Below are 17,903 nucleotides of genomic sequence, written 5' to 3' on the forward strand. Positions count from 1 at the left end.
AAGAATCTAATTTTCAATTATTACCATTATTCTAGGCTGCAATGCCAAAACCCTATTTCAGATTTTTGTGAACTCTTAAAGTGTGATGCAGCCGTACCAACCTTGGTTCAAGTACGTGAGCGTTTCATCGTGCAGCTTCACAGCTGGTGACGTTGCTGCACACATCACATACTGGAAGGGCGGGTGTTTGGTTTCGTCATCCAATGGAAGGCTGGAATCTTCCTGCTTGAAAATTGGCAATGCCAAGACATCGCTGAAAAGCAAAAAAAAAAAATCAACACTGACCTTATTCTGGGTTTAAAACATTTAAAAACACAAAAATATTTAGTGGTAGTTTCTTTTAAAATTTAAGATCAGATATGATATGTAGAATAAAAGAACTATTAATGCTAATCTGGCTCCCCCAAAAGATAGTTTTAATAAACCATACCTCTAGTGTGAGTTGGGGGGGGGGGTGCCTACGATTAGGCAGAGCATTAAAATAAGAAATATTTAATAGTTAAGTCCAAACTACTGACAAAGAGATCAGGCTAATAATACATGTGGTACCAAAAAAAAAAAAAAGTTATGTGAAAAAAATTAGTCAAAAACTTTAAACTCATTTCTATTAAAAAATAAATAAAAGCAAGAGTACACAGCCACCTGTTTTGAAAGGTAGGTCACACTGGCACCATGAAATCACAAAGAAGCATTTGATTAAATGGTATTTTACAAAAAGTTCCCTGCTGGTCCTAGCTAAACGCTGAGAGCATAAAGCTTCATACTTAGTCTACAACAATGGCTTCTTCTGAGAAGCAAACAGTAGCAGTAGAAACAGCTGCTATTTTTCCCTCCAAGAATAACTTGGGTCATTGATCGGGAGGGGGATGGGGAGGTCTTCTGGGGTACTGTCTATATTCTGTTAACTTTGGTGCTTAAACACACATGGATGTGTCTGGTTTGCCTTTAAAAAAAAAAAAGGAGCTGAGGTATAATTTACATACCACAAAATTCACCCTTTTAAAGTGTATAATTCAGTGTTTTTTAAAATATATTCACAGAGTTGTACAGTCTTCACCACTATCTAATTCCAGAACATTTCCAGCACCTCAGAAAGAAATCTCATACCCTTAGCCGTCACTCCCTATCCCCCAACCCTGGCAACCACTGATTTGCTTTGTCTCTATGGATTTGCCTATTCTGGATATTTAACGCAAAAAGAATCATGTGGCCTTTTGTGACTTGCTTCTTTTAGTATGTTTTCAAGTCCATTCATGTTGTAGCATGTATCAGTACTTCATTCCTTTTTAAGCCTGAATGATATTCCATTGTATGAATATACCACATTCTGTTTATCCATCATTGGAGGTGGACCTTTGGCTTGTTTCCATTTTTTTGATTATGAATAATGCTGCTATGAACACTTGCATGTATTTTTGTGTAGACATGTTTAATTCCCTTGGATATATACCTAGAAGTAGAATTGTTGGGTCATATGGTAACTCTTTACCTTTTTGAGAAACTGCCAAACTGTTTTACAAAGTGACTGCGCCATTTTACATTCCCACCATTAACATATGAAGGGTGGGTATTTCTTTTTTTGAGATAATTCACTGAGCTGTACATTTATATCTCGATGGCTTTTCTACGTCCATTCCTCAATAAAAGGTAAAACAGCAAAATATCCAAATGAATAACTACTATAACAATAAGAACAGCAAAGGCTTGTCTGAATTGTTTATTTCTTCTTACAAGCTGTTAACTGACTCAGATATCTGGCTACCCCATTTTAATTAAATTCAATTTAAAAGCAAAATGTGGAAATAAATGAAATGAAAGGGAAGCCCTGCATTCCCTCCTCTCACATACATTTCTATTAAAGCACCAGACTGATTAGTCAGGGACTGAATTACCCACTAATTCTCCTTCTCCTTTATTTATACCTAGGAACTGTCAAAACACTCCTAAGTCAAAAGTATAAGTGAGGAACACATAGTCAGGAATGGTCCCCAGCCTTCCTCCAGGACAGGGATAAAAACCTTGGAGCAGATATAAAAACTTTTCAGGAAACTTACAAATGGTACTTTAAGATTCAGAGCAGCTCTCTTGATTAAAAACAACCATAGCAGTCAAAGTGGCTCCATGGTAGATGAAAATACATACATATTCTATGTCATGTATATGTAAGCGTTTCAAGTTCTCTTCGTGAGAGAATTCCCTGGCGGTCCTGTGGTTAGGACTCCATGCTCTCACTGCTGAGGGCCTGGGTTCAATCCCTGGTCGGGGAACTAAAAGCCCACAAGCGACATGGTGCAGCCAAAAAAAAAAAAAAATTTCTCTTGGTGAGAAAGAAATAAAAAATGAGATGAAAGCTATAACTCAGATGCATTTAGTTAATTATACTAAAAAGTGACATGGAGAATAATTTTAAGATCTTAACACTAACTGCTTGGGTTGATCATTACATACACGTCATCAAAATAAGACATCAGACTGCATAAGAATGACTATTTGTAAGTAAACTGTTACACATAGTAAATAAAATTTTATTTGCTTCAGATTCTATAAGGCAACCACCATTTTATTCACTTGGTTATAGGCTACTATGCTCGTGGTAGGTGCTAAAAGACTCCTGAATAAACTTAACATATAAACACATAGAGATCATTTGTTAATGAAATCCCAATTAATTTTTTACTTAATTAGAAAGAAAATGCATTCCAACCAACACAGCAGCCAGAGAAAGCCTCTTCAAACAGAATTCAGATCATTTCATTCCTTTGAACTCTCCCCATCAGCTCACTGTCGAAACCAGGGTCCCTACAAGGTCCAACAAGGCCCTACTCAATCTGCTCTTCTTTCCTTTTCACCTACCCACCCTCCGTCTCTCTGCCTCAGCCAGTCTCCTTCCCCGCCTTTTCCAGGGCCTCTCTGCATTGGCCCCTCTTCTGCTTGATGTCCTACTGGCTCATTTCATTCAAATGTCACCTTTCCAGTGACAACTGTAATCTTCCCATCTGTACTCCCAGTTTCCCCTTTCCTGCTCTATCCACAAAGCATTTCATTTTCCAACAGTATACGGGACTTAAATTTGTAACCTCCATAAGTATATAACCACCCTCCAAATTGGTTTCTCTTTACTGACTAAATCCAGCATCTAGCACAAAGAAGGAGCTCAAATATCTGTTAAATTGATGAATGAATTGTAGCACTGGTAATCAATTATTACTAAAATGAAAAACTAGGTCTCCAGATAATTTGTCATAATTTCTACCAGGCTGAACCATAAGAAATTTCTGGTATTCACCTGATTTTGTCATCTCATATCCCAGACAGGTAGGCCGCCCAGGGATCTGACAAGCAGATGAAAAGACTCAAGGCTTTGAATTATTCCAAGTAATTCTGAAATGCAAGTATCCAAAAATAACCAGGCACACAAAGACAAACACGACTTTAGGAGCAAGAACCAAAAGAAGACTCTGTCTGTTGGTATTCAGTTCTTTTCTGCCTTTGTTGCAGAGAGTTAGAGGCCTGAAAACTACACATACAAGACTTCTTGCCAGCTGGAATCTTCCTAGGTTGCTCCAAAGGGAAGAAGCACTGGTGGGAAATTAAAAGGGAGTGGGAAAGAGCAGAAGAGGCAAACATAGCTGCAGGAGAGCTCAGGGCATCAGCAGCCATGCCTCCCGCAGCCAACTCTCCTCCCTGAACCCTTCTAGCACATTTGCAATCAAATACTTCACTAAATCCTTCTCTGCTTGAAACATCTCAGTGTTCTCTCTTTTCCTGATTGGACATAGACCAATACCCACTGAAGACTTCAAGATGCCAGAATTACTGTACCCGTATGATAAAATTAAGCTTACTCTGTTGAAAGAAATAAAAGATAAGCCTGAAAAGATCTGCAAGAAACAGGAAATTTCAAGGGACAGCAAACCTGTAAAGGAACAAATAGAATTTTGAGAACCGGAAGATAAAATTGCTAAAATTAAGAACCCACATTTAATAACAGCTCACACAAATGAAGATATAGAAGGAATCTGGAATATAGGTAAAAGAAGTTATCCAGAAGGCAGCATGGAGAGCAAAATGATAGAAAATGCAGAAGAGATGTTAAGAAAGAAAAGACAAAGTGAGAAGTTTTTACATTGAAGTCTCAGAAAAGAATGGGGTAGAGGCAATATTTGAGGTAAAGGCTAATAAGCGAATTCCAGAATTGATGAAATACACTAATTCACTGATTCAAGAACCCCAAATAACCAAAGAAACATAAATAATTTTAAAAACCACACCTAAATACACCAAGAAAAACTTATAAGCCAGTACAGTCATGTGGAAGTTCAATTTTCTCAGTAAAGTACCAAGTACGGAAATCAACTGAAAGTAGGCCCTAGGAGGAAGAGTTGTGGGTCTGAGATGGAACCACCCCATCCTTACGGAGAGCTGGAAAGGAACTGGACTGGAGAGGGACTGGACAAGGGCACTGAGGTGAGACCACTGAGCAGCAAAAGGATGCACTTGAGAGCTGAGGTCATGCACTTCCAGTGAGGCCCAATCAGTGCTTTCCTAGAGCCACATTCAGCTACCTAAGAGGTGAAGAATCAGATTTAATCAGGGTTATAGTTTTATTAAAATAAAAAATAGGAGAGGGGCTTCCCTGGTGGCGCAGTGGTTGAGAGTCTGCCTGCCGATGCAGGGGACGCGGATTCGTGCCCCGGTCCGGGAAGATCCCACATGCCGCGGAGCGGCTGGGCCCGTGAGCCATGGCCGCTGAGCCTGCGCGTCTGGAGCCTGTGCTCCGCGACGGGAGAGGCCACAACAGTGAGAGGCCCGCGTACTGCAAAAAAAAAAAAAAAAATAGGAGAGGAGAATAAAGCAAGAGGGGGGCAAGGGAGACAAAGGTATATGCAAAAAGTAATTACAATGATTGACCAGGGAAACTTAAACTGGCTGGGGAAGAAAACAGGAGTTCAAGAGGGTAAGAAGCAGTGAACTGAGAGCAGCATCAGTGACTGTAGATCTTAATGGGTTCAGTGATGGCAGGAGGAGGGTAATGAGGTAGCGAGTGAAGGGCAGGGGGCAGCAGATGAACTCCGAATTTGAGATTACAGGTCGGCTGCATGACTGGTACTGCCAAGGTCTAACCTATGACCATACGATTGAGTAGCTGAGATCATGTCATTATAAGAAAGATAATCAAGGAACAGAAGTGTCACGTTACTGGAAGTCCCATTTAAATATCTTTTGAAATCACCAAGAATTAAGACAGTAGTAGTGGGGCTTCCTTGGCAGTGCAGTGGTTGGGAATCCATCTGCCAATACAGGGGACAGGGGTTCAAGCCCTGGTCCGGGAAGATCCCACATGCCACGGAGCAACTAAGCCAGTGTGCCACAACTACTGAGCCTGCACTCTAGAGCTCACGAGCCACAGCTACTGAGCCCATGAGCCACAACTACTGAAGCCCACGTGCCTAGGGCCCGTGCTCCGCAACAAGAGAAGCCACTGCAATGAGAGGCCTGCACACTGCAATGAAGAGTAGCCCTCTGCTCGCCGCAACTAGAGAAAACCCATGCACAGCAATAAAGACCCAGTGCAGCCAAAAATAAAATAATAAATTTTTTAAAAATCTGGAACTTCTCCTACTCCTGACAAACAAGAATCAAGTGCACAAAAGGACTGGTCCAGTGTGCCCTAAAAAATGAGATACAAGTCTAGGAGAGACTGATCAAAAAGAGAAGGCACTGATCAGTATGAGTAAAAAAGATATAACTAACAATATAAAAACTAGTAAGATGAGAATATTAACAACTTTATGCCAACATATTTGAAAATATGGATAAGATGAACAACTCCCTAGGAAAAAACACCAAAGCTTTCTTCAAGACATAAAAAGCAGGACTTCCCTGGTGGCTCAGTGGTTAAGAATCCACCTGCCAATGCAGGGGACACGGGTTCTATCTCTGGCCCTGGAAGATCCTACATGCCGTGAAGCAACTAAGCCCGCGTGCCCCAACTACTGACCCTGTGCTCTAGAGCCCACATGCCACAACTACTGAGCCCGCGTGCCGCAGCTACTGAAGCCCACGTGCCTAGAGCCCGTGCTCTGCAACAAGAGAAGCCACCACAATGAGAAGCCCGCGCACCACAATGAAGAGTATCTCCCGCTCACAGCAACTAGAGAAAGCCAGCGTGCAGCAACGCAGACCCAAAGCAGCCAAAAAAAAAACACATAAAAAGCTTTAAAAAATAATCCTACAGAGACTGATATTGTGGTTAATATTCCTCCAGAGTAAACTTTCACAGGCGAGTTCTAGCGAACTTTCAATGGCAGCTCTTACACAAACCCTTCAACGGAACAGAAGCAGAGGAAATACTTCGGAAATCATTTTATGAAGACTTAGGTAATTTTGAAATCAAAACTAGGTACAAGCAAAACTAGAAAAGAAAATGAAATGTTCATTTCAACTATAAATATAGATGCAAAACTCCTAAATTGAGTATTAACAAGTCAAATCCAAGAGATAATGACAAACCATGACAAAACATGATCTAGTTGGGTATCCCCAGGAACACAAGGACAGAATCCATAATCTGGAAACAGAACACCACATTTAGAACTTGATGGGCACTGGATTTATAACAGAATGGCAATATAAAGAGTTAAGAAGTAAACAGTCTTTTCAGTTATATTAGGTAAACTGCATATTCATACAAGGATAACTGCAATTAACTGGCCTCCTCTCATGCTATACCAAAAACAGAAGAAGAGAAAAAACAAAACTCTAGAGAGATTATAAACTTAGATGGAATATGTAAAGTAATAAATCTTCAGAGATGACTATAAGAATATCTTTATACCCTCAGAGCAGGGAAAGACTAACTATAAATGAAAAGGCTGGTCAATCTGACCATATCCAAATCAAGCACTTCTGTTCAAAAGCCAACATAAAGGGAATGGAAAGGCAAGCCAAGGAGTAGAAGAAAGTATCTGTGACATATATGCATAATCAAAGGCTAGTATCCAGAATATATAAAAAACTACAAGAAGATAAAGAAAACAAAAGAACTGAATGAAAACAAAGGTACTGCCTTCAAAACTTGGGAGAGAGGGACTTCCCTGGTGGCGCAGTGGTTAAGAATCCGCCTGCCAATGCTGGGGACACGGGTACAATCCCTGCTCCAGGAGGATCCCACATGCTGTAGAGCAACTAAGCCTGTGCGCCACAACTACTGAGCCCGCGCTTTAGAGCCTGCGTGCCACAACTACGGAAGCCTGTGTGCCTAGAGCCCATGCTACACAACAAGAGAAGCCACTGCAATGAGAAGCCCATGCACTGCAACGAAGAGTAGCCCCCACTCGTCACAACTAGAGAAAGCCCGTGCGCAGCAATGAAGACCCAATGCAGCCAAAAAAACAAAAAAACCCACAAAACCTTGGGAGACAGACTTACAGATAAATATGTAGCTGTAAATGCATCTATTAGAAAACACACACCAAAAACCAAGGACAAAGCACCTAACTAAAGAAGGTGGAAAATAACAAGCATAATCAAGACAAGAAGGAAGACGACAAAAATAAAAGAGAAAATGCAATAGAGGAGAAAAACAAAACTAAAATTTGATTTCTTACAAAACACTAGATATAGACAAACCTCTGCAATAGGTCACAGAAGAAGGAAAAGACACAAGCAATACATGGAGTGAAAGAAAGAGTAATCACAAACATCATGGAGATCAGTTAAAAAAAAAATCTGGAAAAAAATTCCCACAGCTGGGTAAGACAGATAAATTGTATATTTCCTATGCCCATTAAATAAATTACACAGGCAGTCAAACATCTACACATGCAAAAAAAAAAAAAAAAAAACATTAAAATCACCAAATGCTGTATTCCAGGTGAGCTTTACAAAACCTTGAAGAAACAGTTAAGTCCCACCTCACACAAAAATGTTTAGCTCAGGGCTTCCCTGGTGGCGCAGTGGTTGAGAATCTGCCTGCCGATGCAGGGGACGTGGGTTCATGCCGGTCCGGTAGGATCCCACGTGCCGCGGAGCGGCTGGGCCCGTGAGCCATGGCCGCTGGGCCTGCGCGTCCCAAGCCTGTGCTCCACAACGGGAGAAGCCACAGCAGTGAGAGGACCGTGTACCGCAAAAAAAAAAAAAAAAGTTTAGGTCATAAAGGGAACGCTCTCCTGCTCACTTGAAGCTGATACAGCCTTAATGTTTTTTTAAAAGGACAGGAGAACCAAAAAAAAGAGAAGAAAAGAAAATTGAGGACCAATGTCAGCTATAAACAGAGACAACCTATTTATGAAATTTTGGAAGCATTCTCTAATCAGTAAGAAGACTGAAGATTCAAGTTCTTAGTGCTTCTAAAAAACACTGCAGTGAAGGCTAGACCACACACTAAGGCAAGAAAATGAAAGGTGAAGATTACACAGGAAGTGGGACTTCCCTGATGGTCCAGTGGTTAAGAATCCATCTTGCAACACAGGGGACGCTGGTTCGATCCCTGGCCGGGGAACTAAGATCCCACAGGCCACAGCGCAACTAAGCCTGTTCACTGCAATTACTAAGCCCACATGCCGCAACTACAGAGCCCACATACCACAGCTAGAGAGAAGCCCACTCACTGCAAAGAAGAGCCCGTGCACCACAACTAAGACCCGAAGCAGCCAAAAATTAAATGTTAAAAAAAAAAAAGATTACACAGGAAGAAATAAATCTATAATTATTTAAAGATATCAACTAGGAAGTCTGAGATCCTACAAATTATTAGAACTGATAAGTTCAGCAAGGTCCTGAAGAGAAGAAAAAGAGAATAAAAAAAGCTACAACAAGAAAAAAAAATAAATTTTATATCTATCTATCTATCTATCTATATATATATATGGCATTCCCAACTGATTTTTCTCCTATCCAGAAAGATTATTTTCTTCTACTTTGAGAAGACTTCTCAGTTATTCATTGGTGGGCAGCAAAGGGTGCAATGGAAAGAAGTGGAGGTCAGATCCCAACTCTGGAGCTTCAAATCCCAGCTCTGCCCTTTGTTGAGTGACACCAGGACTCTCTGAACTCTAGTTTGTTTTTAATTTAATAGAAAATATTTTAAGTATCCAAACTCTAGGCACACATTAGACCAGAGATTCTCAAAGTGTGGTCCATGGAATCCTGGGGACCCTGAGATTTTCAAGGGTTCAGGAGGTCAAACCTATTCTCAGGATAACACTGAACCATTATTTGCCTTTCTCACTCAGTTGACATTTGCACAAAACCGATGGTGGTTAAAACTGCAGGTGCCTTGGCATGAATCAAGGCAGTGGCACCAAGCTACACTAGCAGTCATTGTATAAAAAGTATTAATTTTATTAAATATTGGTCCTTGGGTAGGTATAAGGTATTTCTGCTGCACATCTAAGTGCAATGGTTGTCTCAAGGAAAAGTTTTTTACGAAATTATGATCTGTGAGCTGATCTAGCAGCTTCTCTCACAGAATATCATTTTTACTTGAAATAAATATTGACAAACTATGATTATTCATACCTGAGTATCTGACAGAAATTTCCTCAAAAATGAATAAAACGAGCCTATCATTTCGAGTAAAACAACTGTGATAGCATTTGTTACCAATGATAAAATCTGCACCCTCCACCATGTACTTTCTCTGATGGGACAGTGGTGATACTAAGGAATATGATTTTTTGATACTGCATAGAGAAAAATGTCAACATTTAGAAGATCTGCATAACTCAAGAAATCATTATTTTCGAAATGACCAATGCATGCATATTTCAAAATTACTCAGGGTAAGAGACCCAATCAAAGTTCAAAACAGACAAATTGATTCTAATGTAACAGTACAAAAAGTACATTGATACAGTTTCAGAGTCCACATTGTAACTTTAAGAAACTACCACTTTTCAAGTGCTGGTATATTATCAGACGACTTTCCAAAATGATCTGAAAGGGCTATTAAAATAATCTCCCCTTTTCCAAACACATATCTACTTGAGGCTGGATTTTCTTCACATATGTCAACCAAAACAATATATTCCGATAGCAGATAAGAGAATCCATCTGCTTTCCTACACCAAATATTAAAGAAGTTTGCTTAGAGGAAAACATAGGCAGAACACTCAATGACAAATCACAGCAAGATCCTTTTTGACCCACCTCCTAGAGAAATAGAAATTAAAAAAAAAAAACGGACCTAATGAAACTTAAAAGCTTTTGCACAGCAAAGGAAACCATACACAAGACGAAACGACAACCCTCAGAATGGGAGAAAATATTTGCAAATGAAGCAACTGACAAAGGATGTATCTCCAAAACTTACAAGCAGTTTATGCAGCTCAATATTAAAAAAAAAACAAACAACCCAATCCAAAAATGGGCAGAAGACATAAACAGACATTTCTCCAAAGAAGATAATACAGACTGCCAACAAACACATGAAAGAATGTTCAACATCAATCATTAGAGAAATGCAAATCAAAACTACCATGAGGAATCACCTCACACCAGTCAGAATGGCCATCAACAAAAAATCTACAAACAATAAATGTTGGAGGGGGTGTGGAGAAAAGGGAACACTCTTGCACTGTTGGTGGGAATGTAAATTGATACAGCCACTATGGAGAACAGTATGGAGGTTCCTTAAAAAAACTAAAAATGGAACTACCATACGACCCAGCAATCCCACTACTGGGCATATACCCTGAGAAAACCATAATTCAAAAAGAGTCATGTACCACAATGTTCATTGCAGCTCTATTTACAACAGCCAGGTCATGGAAGCAACCTAAGTGTCCATCAACAGATGAATGGATAAAGAAGATGTGGCATATGTATATACAATGGAATATTACCCAGCCATAAAAAGAAACAAAATTGAGTTATGTGTAGTGAGGTGGATGGACCCAGGGTCTGTCATACAGAGTGAAGTAAGTCAGAAAGAGAAAGACAAATACCGTATGCTAACACATATATATGGAATCTAAAAAAAAATGGTTATGAAGAACCTAGGGGCAGGATGGGAATAAAGATGCAGACCTACTAGAGAATGGACTTGAGGACACAGGGAGGGGGAAGGGTAAGCTGGGACAAAGTGAGAGAGTGGCATGGACATATATACACTACCAAATATAAAACAGATAGCTAGTGGGAAGCAGCAGCATAACACAGGGTGATCAGCTCGGTGCTTTGTGACCACCTAGAGGGGTGGGATAGGGAGGATGGGAGACAGACGCCAAGAGGGAAGAGATATGGGGATATATGTGTATGTATAGCTGATTCACTTTGTTATAAAGCAGAAACTAACACACCATTGTAAAGCAATTATACTCCAATAAAGATGTTAAAAAAAAAAAGAAATTTGTAAGTGTAAGACAATACTACTCTTCTCACAGTGTTTTGTTTCTGAAAAAAGTTTTTTAATAAAATATATTTGTGGTAATATATAATGGTTTGTAATTGTTATTTCAAATGAATTAATAAAATTTAAAAGTTCTTGCTTATGAAGAGACTACAAAGGACACAGCATACCATTCTATTCAGGTAGACTGAGACAAAGTAATCTATAAATGAATGACATCAACAGTGGTCCTACTCTACTCAAAATCGTTCTGCTGGGACTTCCCTGGAGGTCCAGTGGTTAAGACTCTGCACTTCCAATGCAGGGGGCGTGGGTTCAATCCTTGGTCAGGGAACTAGGATCCCACATGCTGCACAGCATAGCCATAAAATTAAAAAATAAAATAAAATAAAAATGAACCTTTAAAAAAAATCATTCTGCTAAAATGACAGAGATCCTTTAAAAGCTAAATAGTATTCACAGGTATTCTATTGTTGTTTCCAAAAAAGTTTTATGTGTTTAAAAACAACGGTTCTGACTATTACATAGCAGAAGTGTCGGAGTCATAAAAGAGAAGGAAAGACTAAGGAATTGTTGTTGAAGGAGGTAAAGACTAAATGCAATATGGGATCCTAGATTGGAACCTGGACTAGAAAAAGGGCAATAGAGAAGAAAAACCTGTGAAATTCAAATGAATTTTGCACTTTAGGTAACAGTTCTGCACCAAGGCAGTTTTGAAGACTGTATTCCAGTTATGGAAGTAGAAGCTGGGTAAAGGGTATATGTCAACTATCTACACAATCTTTTTAACTTGTAAACATAAACTCCTAACTCAAACTCAGAAAGTTTAAAACAAAAAGACTCTACTACCAAGGTTCAACGCAGAAGAATTTCACAACCATGTATCAGATATGTCCCAAAGCAAGCAAAATAAATATTACAGAACTTCTTTTAAATTCAGTCACAGAAATTACAGCAAAATAAGATGAACCATCAGACAGTATTTCCACCAAAAGTAAATGTTCAAGTTGTCCTAGCAAACTAATAAGTGTCACTCTGATGAAACATCACATTTATGAGACCGTATCAATAAACTACCAAGTTTCAAATAGCCCTGATTGAAGGGCATAAACTGTACTGAATCTTACTTAGTGCAGGGAGAGAACACCTGATTTAAAAAATTGAACACAATAAAATCTATGGACAAACAATAGGAGGTACATAAATTAGCTGAGTTCTTAGTCTACATAAAAATTATTTTTTGAATATAAGGTTTCAATACTCAGCAAATGTTTTTCCAAGGCAATCAAAGTATATTATTAGAATCTAGCCTTTACAGCAGGGGTCAGCAAGCTACAGCCCAAAGGCCAAACCCAGCTGGCCTGTTTTTGTACAATCAGGACCTAAGAATGGTTTTTACATTTTTTTAAAGGGTTGTAAACAAACAAAACAGAGTGACAGAGACCCTCTGGCCTACAAAGCCTTAAATATTTGCTATCTGGCCTTTTATAGAAAAGATTTGCCAATCCCTGCTTTAAGGTAATAACAAATACGGATACTATACTCTGAAGTGAGTATCTTTTTTTATCAACAATTTATTAAAGTCTTTCAAGATTAAACCCAGAAAAAGTTTTTAAAATTTGAAATGCGAAATTTTATAGAAATTATTGCCGATTCTGGAAGCAGTCTCAGGTACCACCCTAATAAATTGTTCAAATCTCACTGATCCTGAAAATTTTCTATACTTCCAAGAAATGTCACCTACTCAAGGACATTCTGCTTTAGCATGAGACCCAAAGAAAATTATAAGCTATTAATAGCTACATAATAAACCATATCCTTTGTAATCTTTTACTAACTTAACACTGATCAAAGTTAAAATTTTCCCATTACCTCAAAGGGTCTATAAACTGACATTTTAATCTTTCAATCAACATAGGAAATCTGTCTTCACCCCAAACCAGTTTTGATTTAGCAAATTATTTGTAAACTATGAATGTACCTCTCACTTAAGAATATGTGAAGTATACCTTTTGTTTCAAAACAGATGTATACCATAGTGAAGTTTAAGAGGGCTCAGACCAATGCCCTTTGTAAAGTAATAATTTAATATTAAAAAAGTTTTTATGCATAAAGAATTCACATTACTTTTATTTTTCAAATTACTCGTTAAATCCTGAAAGTTAACTTATTATAGATTATACATTTCATGTGAACACTTAAGATGGAAATAAAATTACCAGGTGGCCCAAAAGACCCTCCTAGGAGAGTTTTAATGAGTTTTACTTTTTCAAGTCCTTTGGTTATCTGCTCCTTACTTCACAAAACATGAATGACCCAGATTTCAAGTTACAATGGGTTTCGGCCTTCATTTAGTGAGGGGAAACTCAGTCCTCACTTGGACTGGTGGTGCCACTGACAATCGCTTTAACAACTACAAACTTTGGTTTAAACACTTACAAGAAAAGGATTGGTCTATTAGCTTTCTAGGGTCTCTTCAACCATCTCTAGACTCCTGATATTGTAACTAAGATTTTAAAAAGCATTTATGACCTGCCTCATTTCAAACAGAATCTGCAGCAGCCTATGCCTCACATACAAATGGGGTACCAGAGTACACACAGAAGAACACAGACAATGAGAACGAGTGTAGAAAAAATAAGGGAAGCAAAGATTTTACCAGAAATTAGCCTCATCATATCCCAATACTATCAGCCTACATCATTCAATGCAAATATATATTTCTAAATTGTTAGACTACTGAGAGAAACCACATGTTTCTTTCATGCTATCTTCCTTCAAAGCTGAAGAAATCATTTCCTAAAGAAGTCTTTAGAAATACCTCTTGGTTTAAGCCATACAAAAAGCAAATACAGTAAGCGTACTTCAATTTGGGTTTTTTTTTTTTTTTGGTCACACTGCGTGGCGGGTGGGATCTTAGTTCCCCTACCACTCCGGCGCAGAGTCTTAACCACTGGACCTCCAGGGAAGTCCCTCAAACATACTTCACTTTGAAAGAAAAATGCAAAGCTGCCTCCAGAGCAAATTTTTATCAAGACGTCACTTTTCCAATAATTTCAAATTTAGCGCCTAAAGTTTATTTCTTGAATTTGAGAGAACAAATGAAACAGACAAGAATCATGAGCCTTACTTCCCTGGAGCTCGGGAATGTCCCGCTTCCCCAATGCCTGAGGAAAGGAGGACATTGCCCTTGCAGAGAGGAGGCTGGGCACTCCCCAGCTCCAGGGCCGGGCGTGGGAAGCCTAAGAGCCATCAAAGGAGGACTGCAACAGCCTTCTTCAGACCTTCTTCAGATCAAAGCAATCTTGGAGTTTTCCTAAATTTGTATTTGAAATAATGGGCCTTGAATTTGCAAGAGGCAAGTACTCTCCTGGCTCCTCTTGAGGACCCAATTAAGTACAGAAAACTAAATAAGCTCCTTAAAAATGGTATTTGCCTTCAAAGATACTAGAAAATTCAGATTAAATGACACATACCATATAACCAATAACCAAAAACAATCAATGGAAAAAGTCCCCATGGAAAGTGTTGTAAAAAGACACAGAATTACAAAGATGTCAGAAAATACCTTTAAGGACAAGGTAATGAAAAGGTTTAATATCAAGATTTTCCTTCTAGACCATAAACAAAAGTTCACTAGTTGGCTGAATCACTGAAACACACAGAACTCGAGAAAAAAAAGTAAAAGCTCAAAATAACCCTCAGTAAGCAAAGCTCTCAGCAGCAAACCTTCACTTAACCATAATTGAGAAGAAACACTGAATCTGCCTCACCTGCCCTCTTCTGCCTTCACTGCAAGTCCAGGGTCTCAAGGAGCAGCATGGCCCTTGAGGCCCACACGTTTTCACTGTGAATCAGTGCCTCTTGTACTGCCGACTGGGGTGACCTTATGACTTTCAGTAGCTCAATTTCCTCAACACTAAGACAGTTGTTCTAGAAAATAAGCCACCTCATCCAGAGCCCTCAAGTTGCACAGCTGCAGAGAGAGGAAGTGCCAAGTTCAGGCAGACCAGCACAGACCCAATCAGGGTCAGAGACCGGCGACCTGAAGCTTTCATCCATGTGCTTCCACACCCTAAGAAACATCTCCACTTTTCAGCTCAGAGTTTCTGTTTAAGATTTAAAAGCCAAATTATTTCAGGGAGCAGCCCCTACCATCCAAGGCCTGCTCTGACCCAGAAGTCGTTCTTCTTCAAGACTTTAATGCTCCCTGTCCTCCCCCAGAGCTGCAGTGAGAGGTATGAAAGCTACTGGGAAACTGGACAGCTCGTCAAAGACATCAGTCATTACTTTAAAGAGTCTCTTCGCAAAATCTCATTTAATTCGCATTTACGAAAAATTGCCAAACCACTGAATTTTACATTTTAATCGGGTGAACGTATACTAAGTAAACTATATTTCCATAAAACTGCTAAAAAAATAAAAATACAGAGCTGCCAAACTGATAGGAAAAACCCAGTGTTCTTCAGGATAAAGGCGAGAGACTAAGTTCAGATCTGTTTCAACCTATCAAAATTAAACAAAATGAATGGCTGCTTTAGTCTCAGACAGCTGAGACTAAACAAACTCTTGTTTGTGGTGCAATCAGTGCATCTTAAATCCTTCTTCAAAAGGAAACAGCCTCAGAGGGTAGTCCCCCCAGTGAAAAACTTCACTTTGAGACAATTAAAAAACCCAAGTTAATGTGCTTTTCCCCCCTGTGGCTACTTTCACTTATGATAATTACTATTGGAATATCAAGTGATTAAAATTTGCAACCAATAAAGACTACAATGTAGAACAGAATAGGAACTAATGCCAAAACCCTGGAGAGTGTTCTCCCAACACGAGTCCTAGCATTTCGTACACTGTATTCCAGCTCTAAGTGACTTGTAAATCACTTGCAAGGCAAGGAAGTCCCTTCCCCCAACTCAAGCCATCCTAACAGCGGGGCGTATTTTACAGCAAAAATGCAGCCCTCAGGGGCGGTCCCCGGGCCAAAGCTTGCGGGGCCGCCCTCCGTCGCCGGCCCCCGCCGTGGGCAGAGGCCCGCAGGGCTCCATGGCGCGGTCAGAGGCCCAGGGTCGTGCAGGCCTTTCCCAAGGAGACAGAGGCTTCCGCCAGCCCGCCCGCCCGCCCGCCCGCGCCCGGGCACTGGTACCTCATGCTGTAGGCGCCGGCGCCCAGCTCCTGCCCGATGCCCGAGAGACTGGCGTCGAAGTCGTGCACCAGCCCGGACTCGATCACCTCGTCCATCTTGAGCACCCAGGCCATCTTCCGGCTTCGCCGCCGCCCGGCGCGCAGCGCGGCCTCCGCGAGCGGGGCGAAGAGGCCGGAGCTCCACGGGCGCGTCCTGGGGGAGGGCGCGGGTGAAGCCTCCGGCGGCGCGGCGAGTGGTCACCAGCGGCAGCCCGGGCGGCGGCCGGGATGAGAACAGCCAGGGCCCCGCGGGCAGGGCACGGCGAACCCGGCGAGCAGCTGCAGCGGGAGCGGCCGGGCCGCGGGCAGCGCCTCCCTCCCGCGGACGCCGGCCCCGCGCCTCATGCCGCCGCCGCCCACCCCCTGCGCCGCTAGCGCTGCCGCCGCCACCGCCCGCCCCGCCCCGAGGCCCCCGGCCGCATCCTCCCCGGGACCGCGCGGGGGGCGGGAGCTCAGCCCGCCCGTCACCCGACCCCCGGCCTCGACCCCCGGCCCGCTGCCCGCCCGCCCCGGCTCTAGCGCCCCGCCGCCCCGGCCAACCCAGCCGACGCCGTCCCGCCGGCCCGGACGCTGGCTTCGCTACGGCTCCGGCTCCAGCTCGCTCGCCGCTTCCGCCTCCTCCAGCCCCGCCCCGGCCGCGGCCCCGCCCCCGCGCTCGCACCGGGCCAAGCCCCCCTCTCACGGCCCCGAGGTTCGCTGCACTCCCGACGCTTCACGTTGAAGCAACTGTAGGGCCGTGCAGCGCGGCCCCGCCCACGCGGCAGGTTCCCAGCCGCTGCGGCCTGGCGACCTCCTTACACACCAGCCTAGGAAGAGGCGGTGCCAAAGGGCCCCCAGTTTCCGCCCATCCAGAAAGTCGCGCTGATTGACAGGCGATCTGAACAATAACGGCAAGCGCTTCGTCGAGGCTCCCGTGAGTCTCTGTGCCCCTGTGCTAAACAACCAGTCAAGATCTTCTTCCTTTTGGGCGGGCTCGAGGACTGAAGTTGCTGCCAAAAGAAAGAGTTCATTGGACCGCACTGTAGGAAGCCGCCCTAAACGCCACTTCTGGAGGTGTTTTTATCCTGTGTGGTCTTTGTGGGTACTTTCTGGGTTTTGCCCACACTACAGATGGAGAGCGCGGTTGTGCTAGCCAATAGGCTCACACCCTGTCTGGAGGCTGAAAGGTCCATTGGGCAGAAAGTCTTGATTGACGTGAGTGCAAGCCAATCATCACTCCCGAGGAAGGGCTCCGGAAAGTTCCCTCAACTGCTAATTCCCGTGAGTGGTTTGGCGAGCTTGAACTAAAGGAGGGGTTGGGTCGCAGGAACAGATGGCAATTACGCTGTTGTTATTGTTCTTGCTTCTGGGGTTCACTGGGCTTAGGGGATTC

At 41.9% G+C, this 17,903-nt stretch overlaps 1 protein-coding gene across 2 annotated transcripts in view; it reads right to left on the minus strand.

The window, feature by feature from the left end:
• UBP1 (upstream binding protein 1) overlaps nt 1-17,157 on the minus strand; it is a 70,039-nt gene extending 52,882 nt beyond the window's left edge. Inside the window, exons 1-3 of one of the 2 annotated variants that reach the window (XM_079933589.1) lie at nt 17,072-17,157; nt 16,494-16,685; nt 102-253 (exon numbers count right to left, since the gene is read on the minus strand). In XM_079933589.1, the coding sequence (XP_079789715.1) occupies nt 102-253; nt 16,494-16,606 (265 nt within the window). In that variant the 5' untranslated portion in view covers nt 16,607-16,685; nt 17,072-17,157. Of the gene's footprint in view, nt 1-101; nt 254-16,493; nt 16,944-17,071 lie in introns of those variants that run through there. The other variant, XM_079933590.1, reaches the window with a different exon arrangement.
• Nucleotides 17,158-17,903: the final 746 nt, after the last annotated feature.

The sequence above is a fragment of the Stenella coeruleoalba genome (assembly GCF_951394435.1).
Source record: "Stenella coeruleoalba genome assembly, chromosome: 10".
Taxonomy (NCBI): domain Eukaryota; kingdom Metazoa; phylum Chordata; class Mammalia; order Artiodactyla; family Delphinidae; genus Stenella; species Stenella coeruleoalba.